The following is an 11986-nucleotide window of genomic DNA, read 5'->3' on the forward strand; positions in this document are numbered from 1 at the left end:
ACCAATCAGCTTCAACTGTTTGATTTTAACCAATCAGCTTCAACTGTTTGATTTTAACCAATCAGCTTCAACTGTCTGTTTACAGGAAGTTCAGCAGAGCGGCGACTTCCTCATCCAACCAGAGTCCAAGGTGGCGGCGCTGGACACGTCTCAGTGGCCGCTGTTACTGAAGGTTAGTCTCACCCCCCCTACCCTCACCTCCACCCTCACCCGTCCCCAACCCCCCTCACCTCCACCCTCACCCCCTCCCCCCTCACCCGTCCTCTCCTTTTATTGTGAAATGATGAAGCAGTTTATCCATTCGCTGAGCGGTAGTGTGATGTCATAGGCTCCGCCCCGCTCCCGTTCTGGGGGCGGGGCCTCTCCGGCGGCGATGGCGGCGTTTCGACGTTCTGTCGGACGTCGCCTGAAACCGCTCGGAGAGATCGCTGCGACTCGCCCGCCGCCGAGACGAGACAACTGTGCTGATCACATGTAACCAAAATAAAAGCCTAGCTGTGTCACTTCCTGTTTACTGTACAAACCAACGAAGAAGAAATGTGAATGTTTTTCAGAATTTCGACAAACTGAACATCCGAACTGCACACTACACGCCGCTAGCTAACGGCAGCAACCCGCTGAAGAGGAACATCAACGACTACGTCAGGTGAGTTTACGACGATGTTTACGATAGTTAAGAATGTTACGATGGCGGCGTGCAGCGCTCAGACAGGAAGTTGACGTGTCTTCTTCGCAGGTCGGGTTTTATTAATTTGGACAAACCTGCGAACCCGTCGTCTCACGAGGTCGTGGCGTGGATTCGGAGGATTCTGCGCGTAGAGAAGACGGGTCACAGCGGGACGCTCGACCCGAAGGTCACCGGCTGCCTGATCGTCTGCGTGGATCGAGCCACGCGATTGGTCAAGTCCCAGCAGAGCGCAGGTAAGACCACTTCCTGTTTAACGGGTGTCTCCGCCCGGCCGCCGGTTGTCCCGGTTCAGTAAAACAAGCGGCCCCTCCCCGCTCTCTGCTGTGTTGCAGGTAAAGAGTACGTGGGAATCGTTCGGCTGCACAACGCCATCGACAGCGAGCACACGCTGGCTCGGGTGAGTCGGCCGATCAATACGATCGATTAGCAGCTAACTTTAAAAGTTTCATTTAAATGTAATTTTATCATTTGGAAGCTCCTCTGTGATTGGTCGGAGTGAGCCGGCCCTCTGTGATTGGTCGGAGCGAGCCGGCCCTCTGATTGGTCGGAGCGAGCCGGCCCTCTGTGATTGGTCGGAGCGAGCCGGCCCTCTGTGATTGGCTGAAGCCGGCCCTCTGTGATTGGCTGAAGCCGGCCCTCTGTGATTGGCTGAAGCCGGCCCTCTGTGATTGGCTGAAGCCGGCCCTCTGTGATTGGCTGAAGCCGGCCCTCTGTGATTGGCTGAAGCCGGCCCTCTGTGATTGGCTGTCTCTCTCTGCAGGCGTTGGAGACGCTGACCGGCGCTCTGTTCCAGCGGCCGCCGCTCATCGCTGCCGTGAAGCGTCAGCTGAGAGTCCGAACGATCTACGAGAGCAAACTGATCGAGTACGATCCCGACAGGAGGCTCGGTAAGAACGATCAATAATCAATACTACCAATACTCCCCCTGCTGGTCAGTTATTGATCATTTATTATTAATGGATGTTTTTTCATGTCTGTAAACTATTTAAATCTTTTTATATTTAATTTTAAACTTTTGAATTTACGATCGATGACAGTATTGATCTGAGTCAGTCTAACCCCCCCCCCCCCTCCTCTAACCCCCCCCCTCCCCCCTCTCAGGTATCTTCTGGGTCAGCTGTGAGGCCGGGACGTATATTCGGACGCTGTGTGTCCACATGGGGCTGCTGCTGGGGGTCGGAGGTCAGATGCAGGAACTGAGGCGGGTCCGCTCCGGCGTCCTGGGAGAAAAGGTACGCATCACTTCCTGTCCAGCTGTGAGGTTAAAAGGTCAGAGTGTTGAGTTCAGGCCAGCTGATTGGTGCAGGGCTGATAATTAAACTCTGAAACAGAAACAGCAGCTGAGACGCTTCAGTGTCAGCTGAGTCTCACCGCTGCTGACATCACTCTGACGTCACTCTGACATCACTCTGATGTCACGCTGACATCACTCTGACATCACACTGACGTCACGCTGACATCACTCTGATGTCACTCTGACGTCACTCTGACATCACTCTGATGTCACGCTGACATCACTCTGACATCACTCTGACATCACGCTGACATCACGCTGATGTCACTCTGACATCACGCTGATGTCACTCTGACATCACTCTGATGTCACTCTGACATCACTCTGACATCACTCTGACGTCACGCTGACATCACTCTGACGTCACTCTGACATCACTCTGACGTCACTCTGACATCACTCTGACATCACTCTGACATCACGCTGACATCACTCTGACATCACGCTGACATCACTCTGATGTCACTCTGACATCACGCTGATGTCACTCTGACATCACTCTGACGTCACGCTGACATCACTCTGACATCACACTGACATCACTCTGACATCACGCTGACGTCACTCTGACATCACGCTGACGTCACTCTGACATCACTCTGACATCACTCTGACATCACGCTGACGTCACGCTGACATCACGCTGACATCACTCTGACATCACGGATGTTTAAGAAATAAAACCTGATTTAAAGTTAAACTCAGTTTTAATCTTAAAGGTTAAAGGTTAGAGGTTATCATTAAAAGGTTAAAGGTTAGGGGTTATCATTAAAGGGTTAAAGGTTAGGGGTTATCATTAAAGGGTTAAAGGTTAGGGGTTATCATTAAAGGGTTAAAGGTTAGGGGTTATCATTAAAGGGTTAAAGGTTAGGGGTTATCATTAAAGGGTTAAAGGTTAGGGGTTATCATTAAAGGGTTAAAGGTTAGGGGTTATCATTAAAGGGTTAAAGGTTAGGGGTTATCATTAAAGGGTTAAAGGTTAGGGGTTATCATTAAAGGGTTAAAGGTTAGGGGTTATCATTAAAGGGTTAAAGGTTAAAGGTTAGGGGTTATCATTAAAGGTTAGGGGTTATCATTAAAGGGTTAAAGGTTAGGGGTTATCATTAAAGGGTTAAAGGGTTAAAGGTTAAAGGTTAGGGGTTATCATTAAAGGGTTAAAGGTTAGGGGTTAGGGGTTATCATTAAAGGGTTAAAGGTTAGGGGTTATCATTAAAGGGTTAAAGGTTAGGGGTTATCATTAAAGGGTTAAAGGGTTAAAGGTTAAGGGTTATCATTAAAGGGTTAAAGGTTAAAGGTTAGGGGTTATCATTAAAGGGTTAAAGGTTAGGGGTTATCATTAAAGGTTAAAGGTTAGGGGTTATCATTAAAGGGTTAAAGGTTAGGGGTTATCATTAAAGGGTTAAAGGTTAGGGGTTATCATTAAAGGTTAAAGGTTAGGGGTTATCATTAAAGGGTTAAAGGTTAGGGGTTATCATTAAAGGGTTAAAGGTTAAAGGTTAGGGGTTATCATTAAAGGGTTAAAGGTTAGGGGTTATCATTAAAAGGTTAAAGGTTAGGGGTTATCATTAAAAGGTTAAAGGTTAGAGGTTATCATTAAAGGGTTAAAGGTTAGGGGTTATCATTAAAGGGTTAAAGGTTAAAGGTTAGGGGTTATCATTAAAGGGTTAAAGGTTAGGGGTTATCATTAAAGGGTTAAAGGTTAAAGGTTAGGGGTTATCATTAAAGGTTAAAGGTTAGGGGTTATCATTAAAGGGTTAAAGGTTAAAGGTTAGGGGTTATCATTAAAGGGTTAAAGGTTAGGGGTTATCATTAAAGGGTTAGGAGGTTGACCCTCTTATTGATCGGAGTATTGATCTCCAATCTGTGATTGGATGCTGAAATGCATCCTGGGAGTTACCCGCTGATGTGATGTCACTGGTTTCCAGGACAACATGGTGACGATGCACGACGTGCTGGACGCTCAGTGGCAGTTCGATCACAACAAAGACGAAACGTATCTGCGGAGAGTCATTTACCCGCTAGAGAAGCTGCTGGTGTCCCATAAACGCCTCGTCATGAAGGACAGCGCCGTGAGTCTGATACCTGTCTGTCTGTCTCTCTACCTGTCTGTCTGTCTACCTGTCTGTCTGTCTGTCTACCTGTCTGTCTGTCTCTCTACCTGTCTGTCTGTCTCTCTACCTGTCTGTCTGTCTCTCTACCTGTCTGTCTGTCTCTCTACCTGTCTGTCTGTCTGTCTGACTGTCTGTCTGTCTGACTGTCTCTCTACCTGTCTGTCTGTCTCTCTACCTGTCTGTCTGTCTCTCTACCTGTCTGTCTGTCTGTCTGTCTCTCTACCTGTCTGTCTCTCTACCTGTCTCTCTACCTGTCTGTCTGTCTCTCTACCTGTCTGTCTGTCTGTCTGTCTCTCTACCTGTCTGTCTCTCTGTCTGTCTCTCTACCTGTCTGTCTGTCTGTCTCTCTACCTGTCTGTCTCTCTACCTGTCTGTCTGTCTCTGTCTACCTGTCTCTCTCGTCTACCCGTATGTCTCTCTACCTGTCTGTCTCTCTACCTGTCTCTCTACCTGTCTCTCTACCTGTCTGTCTCTCTCGTCTACCCGTCTCTCTCGTCTACCCGTATGTCTCTCTACCTGTCTGTCTGCTCACCTGTCTGTCTCTCTCCAGGTGAACGCCATCTGCTACGGAGCAAAGATCATGCTTCCAGGTGTCCTCAGGTATGAAGATGGTATCGAGATGAACCAGGACATCGTTGTCATAACGACCAAGGGAGAGGCCATCTGTACAGGTGTGTGTGTGCAGGTGTGTGCAGGTGTGTGTGTGTGTGTGTGTGTGTACAGGTGAAGCCACATGATGATGTAATAGATGCAGCAGCTCTCGAGCAGTGATGACTTGCTATCTATCACCCTTTTCTGATGGCTTCAAATGTTCCAGCATCGATCTGATCTAAAGAAAATATTAAACTAATACTTATAATCATTTAATGAAACATTATAATATATATAAATATATAATAATAATATTTATATTAATATAATAATAATATTTATATTAATATATAATAATATAATACTATGTATATTAATATAAATATATAATAATAATATTTATATAAATATATAATATTTGTAACATTGTGCTTCTCAGGCATCGCTCTGATGACCACGGCTGTGATCTCTACCTGCGATCACGGCATCGTCGCTAAGATTAAACGAGTCATCATGGAGCGAGACACGTACCCTCGGAAGTGGGGTCTGGGTCCAAAGGTACCGATCAACTTATTGATCAGCTGATATTGAGTTTGGGTCAATAAATGACTCACCAGGTTATGAATGTGTTCATCAGGCCAGTCAGAAGAAGATGATGATTCAGAAAGGACTCCTCGACAAGCACGGCAAACCCAACGGCAGCACACCTGCTGACTGGAAGAACCAGTACGTGGACTACAGGTACACCTGGGGGGGGGCAGGGGGGGGGGGTGTCAGGTACAGACAGGTGTGTGTGTGTGTGTCAGGTACAGACAGGTGTGTGTGTCAGGTACAGACAGGTGTGTGTGTGTGTGTCAGGTACAGACAGGTGTGTGTGTGTCAGGTACAGACAGGTGTGTGTGTGTGTGTGTCAGGTACAGACAGGTGTGTGTGTGTGTCAGGTACAGACAGGTGTGTGTGTGTGTCAGGTACAGACAGGTGTGTGTGTGTGTGTGTCAGGTACAGACAGGTGTGTGTGTGTCAGGTACAGACAGGTGTGTGTGTGTGTGTCAGGTACAGACAGGTGTGTGTGTGTGTGTGTGTGTCAGGTACAGACAGGTGTGTGTGTGTGTCAGGTACAGACAGGTGTGTGTGTGTGTGTCAGGTACAGACAGGTGTGTGTGTGTGTGTGTGTCAGGTACAGACAGGTGTGTGTGTGTGTGTGTGTCAGGTACAGACAGGTGTGTGTGTGTGTGTCAGGTACAGACAGGTGTGTGTGTGTCAGGTACAGACAGGTGTGTGTGTGTGTGTGTGTCAGGTACAGACAGGTGTGTGTGTGTGTGCAGACAGGTGTGTGTGTGTGTGTCAGGTACAGACAGGTGTGTGTGTGTGCAGACAGGTGTGTGTGTGTGTGCAGACAGGTGTGTGTGTGTGCAGACAGTTATCTCTCACTGAGCTGCAGTGCTCTTTGAGGGAGTCAGTCTGCTACAGGAACTTTCAGGTTTGAGCTTCTTCACTCCGCTGATAGCTGAGCGTCAGCTCACCTGAGAACAGTGATGTCGCTGTGATGTCGCTGTGATGTCGCTGTGATGTCACTGTGATGTCACTGTGATGTCACTGTGCCATCTATGGTGTTTTTAACCTTCTGATGTTTTGATTGACAGCGTCTCGAAGGTGAAGGAGGAACCATGTGACTCATTAAAGGTAAAAAACTCTAATTTTATAACATTAACTTGTTGATTTGCCACCTGTGGTCCAATCAGAGCTGACTAACCTGTCATGTGACCTTTGACCTCCAGAGGAAACGGGAAGCCGCAGACAGCGATGCCGAGCCGGCGGCGGCGGCCGAGGACGCAAAGAAAGAGAAAAAGAAGAAGAAAAAAGAGAAGAAGGCAAAACTGGAGGAGGAGGAGGCGGCTGATGGGGGGGCGGAGCCTGGAGACGCAGAGACAGAGGTCAGTGATCAGGTTCCTTATTGATCAGTGATCAGGTTTCTTATTGATCAGTGATCAGGTTTCTTATTGATCAGTAATCAGGTTTCTTATTGATCAGTGATCAGGTTTCTTATTGATCAGTAATCAGGTTTCTTATTGATCAGTAACCAGGTTTCTTATTGATCAGTAACCAGGTTTCTTATTGATCAGTGATCAGGTTTCTTATTGATCAGTAACCAGGTTTCTTATTGATCAGTAACCAGGTTTCTTATTGATCAGTAACCAGGTTTCTTATTGATCAGTGATCAGGTTTCTTATTGATCAGTAACCAGGTTTCTTATTGATCAGTAACCAGGTTTCTTATTGATCAGTGATCAGGTTTCTTATTGATCAGTAACCAGGTTTCTTATTGATCAGTAATCAGGTTTCTTATTGATCAGTGATCAGGTTTCTTATTGATCAGTGATCAGGTTTCTTATTGATCAGTGATCAGGTTTCTTATTGATCAGTGATCAGGTTTCTTATTGATCAGTGATCAGGTTTCTTATTGGTCAGTAATCAGGTTACTTATTGATCAGTGATCAGGTTTCTTATTGATCAGTAACCAGGTTTCTTATTGATCAGTAATCAGGTTTCTTATTGATCAGTAACCAGGTTTCTTATTGATCAGTGATCAGGTTTCTTATTGATCAGTAACCAGGTTTCTTATTGATCAGTGATCAGGTTTCTTATTGGTCAGTAATCAGGTTTCTTATTGATCAGTAACCAGGTTTCTTATTGATCAGTAACCAGGTTTCTTATTGATCAGTGATCAGGTTTCTTATTGATCAGTAACCAGGTTTCTTATTGATCAGTAATCAGGTTTCTTATTGATCAGTGATCAGGTTTCTTATTGATCAGTAACCAGGTTTCTTATTGATCAGTAATCAGGTTTCTTATTGATCAGTAACCAGGTTTCTTATTGATCAGTAACCAGGTTTCTTATTGATCAGTAATCAGGTTTCTTATTGATCAGTAACCAGGTTTCTTATTGATCAGTAACCAGGTTTCTTATTGATCAGTAACCAGGTTTCTTATTGGTCAGTAACCAGGTTTCTTATTGGTCAGTAATCAGGTTTCTTATTGATCAGTAACCAGGTTTCTTATTGATCAGTAATCAGGTTTCTTATTGATCAGTGATCAGGTTTCTTATTGGTCAGTGAAGGTTCAGAGTGAAGGTGTCATGTGACCTGATGTCGTGTCTCCTGCAGGTTTCGGGAGAAATCGTCAAAAAGAAGAAAAAGAAGAAGAAACAGAAAGATGGCGACGCGTCAGAGTGACAGGAAGCTCCGCCCACTGTCACACCTGTGACGCAAAGCATTCTGGGAGTTTAATAATGGACTGAAAGACGTTTTTGTTTTTTATAAAAAAATCTTATTTTGTTTTTTTCATCTGTAAATAAATAAACAGTTTTATGTATTTGTGTTGAAACGAGTCATTAACAGGAGCGCTCACTCTGACACACAAACAGGAACCCTTTAATTTATTCATCACTCAATGTGACGTCATCACTCAATGTGACATCATCACTCAATGTGACGTCATCACTCAATGTGACGTCATCACTCAATGTGACGTCATCACTCAATGTGACGTCATCACTCAATGTGACGTCATCACTCAATGTGACGTCATCACTCAATGTGACGTCATCACTCAATGTGACGTCATCACTCAATGTGACATCATCACTCAATGTGATGTCATCACTCAATGTGATGTCATCACTCAATGTGACATCATCACTCAATGTGACGTCATCACTCAATGTGACATCATCACTCAATGTGATGTCATCACTCAATGTGACATCATCACTCAACCAACAGAACCCAAATCAATCAATCAGACTTTATTTATAAAGTGCATTTCATACAGAAGTTAAACTCAATGTGCTTCACAACAAATAATCATAATAAAATAACAACAGTGCTGGTGTAAAGCAAGATAAACAAGTACACACACACACACACACACCTAACCAAACACTCGTGTGTGTGTGTGTGTGTGTGTGTGTGTGTGTGTGGGGGGGGCATAAACACAGAAATTATATCATTATAAGACCAAGTGACCAGTTCTGAGACGGACCGTAAGAAACGGCACCGATACTGAGCTGGTAGTTATATTATTATATATAATAATTATATATAATATAATTATATATAATATAATTATATATAATTATATTATATATTATTATATATAATAATTATATATAATATAATTATATATAATATAATTATATATAATTATATAGTTATATTATTATATATAATAATTATATATAATATAATAATTATATATAATATAATTATATAATTATATTATATAATTATATATAATTATATAGTTATATTATTATATATAATAATTATATATAATATAATTATATAATTATATATAATATAATTATATAATTATATTATATAATTATATAATTATATATAGTTATATTATTATATATATAACTATATATAATAATATAACTATATATCGGACCAGGAAGGGGATATGTAGTAGTCTATATATTATTATATATATAACTATATATAGTTATATTATTATATATAATAATTATATATAATATAATTATATAATTATATATAATTATATAATTATATATAATATAATTATATAATTATATTATATAATTATATAATTATATATAGTTATATTATTATATATATAACTATAACCCCCTATAACTGAGATAGAGCTAATATTAACAGCCCCTATAACTGAGATAGAGCTAATATTAACAGCCCCTATAACTGAGATAGAGCTAATATTAACAGCCCTTATAACTGAGATAGAGCTAATATTAACAGCCCTTATAACTGAGATAGAGCTAATATTAACAGCCCCTATAACTGAGATAGAGCTAATATTAACAGCCCCTATAACTAATATTGAAGCCTGTTTAGTTAGTATAGACGCTGAGAAAGCCTTTGACTCGGTAAGTTGGCCTTTCTTATACATTACGTACTTTATATAACAAACCATCGGCTCGGATAAAAATAAATGGACAGCTTTCTGATACCGTTACACCTAACCCTTGTGGATAAGACAGACTCAGAATATTAAAGGCATCTGCATTAACGGAGAAGACCACAAGGTGGCGCTATACGCCGATGACGTGTTGGTTTATTTAAGTAACCCTCCTAATTCACTCTCTGGTAATTACTCAGGATATAAATTAAATATACAAAAGACACAAATTTTGACCGTTAACTATCAGCCCACAAAGCAACTTAACTGGGATCAAAAGTCGTTAAAATATCTCAGAATAAACCTGCCGAGAAGAATTCAAACACTGGCAGATAAATTAAAGACGACATACACAGATTCTGTAAGAATGAATATTAAACTTATTTCAGGTGATCCCTGTACAAATGTCCCCAAAACGTCTTTAATTCACTGACATGTTTTCATGTTGCCAGCCAGGCCTCCCACCCTAACCCTATATAATAACTATAACCCTAACCCTATATAATAACTATAACCCTAACCCTATATAATAACTATAACCCTAACCCTATATAATAACTATAACCCTAACCCTATATAATAACTATAACCCTAACCCTATATAATAACTATAACCCTAACCCTATATAATAACTATAACCCTATATAATAACTATAACCCTATATAATAACTATAACCCTAACCCTATATAATAACTATAACCCTAACCCTATATAATAACTATAACCCTATATAATAACTATAACCCTAACCCTATATAATAACTATAACCCTAACCCTATATAATAACTATAACCCTAACCCTATATAATAACTATAACCCTATATAATAACTATAACCCTAACCCTATATAATAACTATAACCCTAACCCTATATAATAACTATAACCCTAACCCTATATAATAACTATAACCCTAACCCTATATAATAACTATAACCCTATATAATAACTATAACCCTATATAATAACTATAACCCTATATAATAACTATAACCCTAACCCTATATAATAACTATAACCCTATATAATAACTATAACCCTAACCCTATATAATAACCCTAACCCTATATAATAACTATAACCCTAACCCTATATAATAACTATAACCCTATATAATAACTATAACCCTATATAATAACTATAACCCTATATAATAACTATAACCCTATATAATAACTATAACCCTAACCCTATATAATAACCCTAACCCTATATAATAACTATAACCCTATATAATAACCCTATATAATAACTATAACCCTAACCCTATATAATAACTATAACCCTAACCCTATATAATAACTATAACCCTAACCCTATATAATAACTATAACCCTAACCCTATATAATAACTATAACCCATTTACCTGAACCATTTTGTCAAGGTGAAGAAATTCTTCACATATTCAAAGGATCAAACAGTTGAGTTACCAGGGATCTGATGGTAGCTCTAAACCAGGTCTTTGCTGAGACTTCTCTCCATTATCACAGACACAGAGGATCCTGTATCTAGTGGAACTGATTTGTGCCCGTTCTATATCAGTACCCAGGTTGCATTGCTCAGTGTTTTACCCCAGGTTGCATTGCTCAGTGTTTTACCCCAGGTTGCATTGCTCAGTGTTTTACCCCAGGTTGCATTGCTCAGTGTTTTACCCCAGGTTGCATTGCTCAGTGTTTTACCCCAGGTTGCATTGCTCAGTGTTTTACCCCAGGTTGCATTGCTCAGTGTTTGGATCGGTGATTATCTGGAAGGAAGGAAAGAATGTTTAAAACCAAAGCATCATCACCTCACCACTAGCCTGCATTAATACTAAAGTTTGGCCCACTCATTGAGGTTTGAGAGCAAGCATGAATATTTATCTTTCTCCACCACAATAAATTAAAACCAAAAAACAGAAAACTATTAGTACTATTACTTAGTTATTGTTGTCCTGGACTCAGTTGTAAGGATTATTTAATTGTATGTTTCTCTTGTCCCTGTACACAACAGAATCTTCAGTGATGCTCTTTTGCTGATGTTTGGTTCGTACTACTGTAGGAACATATCTTACCCAGCAGCCCAAGTTCTTACAGAGGTAAGACGCCACTAGTCAATTCAATACATCAAAATAAGATATATATATATAATGCACATACTGTAAAACTGAGCTCTGCTCAAGTGCTGAAATGCTGAAATACTCACCTGTTGGTCACAATGTGGTACATTCTCACACCTTTAACTTCATGATCCACCCATCCATTTATTTTATTTGGATATTATATTTATTTGGGGGAATGCTTAGAGATTTGTGGAGGTGCTTTACGTTCAGCCTACATGCAGAGCAGGAAAGCCTGACTGTGCCCAGCACATGCCAGGAA

At 40.9% G+C, this 11986-nt stretch overlaps 1 protein-coding gene and 2 non-coding genes across 3 annotated transcripts in view; all 3 read left to right on the plus strand.

Annotated features, from left to right (window-relative positions):
• dkc1 (dyskeratosis congenita 1, dyskerin) overlaps window positions 1-8055 on the plus strand; it is a 9006-nt gene extending 951 nt beyond the window's left edge. The window contains exons 3-15 of the mRNA XM_062415163.1: window positions 86-172; window positions 555-646; window positions 737-921; window positions 1021-1085; window positions 1449-1575; window positions 1790-1920; window positions 3908-4051; window positions 4644-4764; window positions 5124-5242; window positions 5322-5425; window positions 6328-6367; window positions 6463-6618; window positions 7848-8055. Coding sequence (XP_062271147.1) covers window positions 86-172; window positions 555-646; window positions 737-921; window positions 1021-1085; window positions 1449-1575; window positions 1790-1920; window positions 3908-4051; window positions 4644-4764; window positions 5124-5242; window positions 5322-5425; window positions 6328-6367; window positions 6463-6618; window positions 7848-7916 — 1440 coding nt within the window. The 3' untranslated portion in view covers window positions 7917-8055. The remainder of the gene's footprint in view (window positions 1-85; window positions 173-554; window positions 647-736; window positions 922-1020; window positions 1086-1448; window positions 1576-1789; window positions 1921-3907; window positions 4052-4643; window positions 4765-5123; window positions 5243-5321; window positions 5426-6327; window positions 6368-6462; window positions 6619-7847) is intronic.
• On the plus strand, window positions 276-472 carry LOC133977025 (small nucleolar RNA SNORD17). The gene has a single exon (XR_009924899.1). It is a non-coding gene; the product is annotated as a small nucleolar RNA SNORD17 (small nucleolar RNA).
• Window positions 4822-4897, plus strand: LOC133977024 (small nucleolar RNA SNORD83). Its single transcript, XR_009924898.1, has one exon. It is a non-coding gene; the product is annotated as a small nucleolar RNA SNORD83 (small nucleolar RNA).
• Window positions 8056-11986: the final 3931 nt, after the last annotated feature.

Source organism: Scomber scombrus, unplaced genomic scaffold (assembly GCF_963691925.1).
Source record: "Scomber scombrus unplaced genomic scaffold, fScoSco1.1 SCAFFOLD_57, whole genome shotgun sequence".
Lineage (NCBI taxonomy): Eukaryota > Metazoa > Chordata > Actinopteri > Scombriformes > Scombridae > Scomber > Scomber scombrus.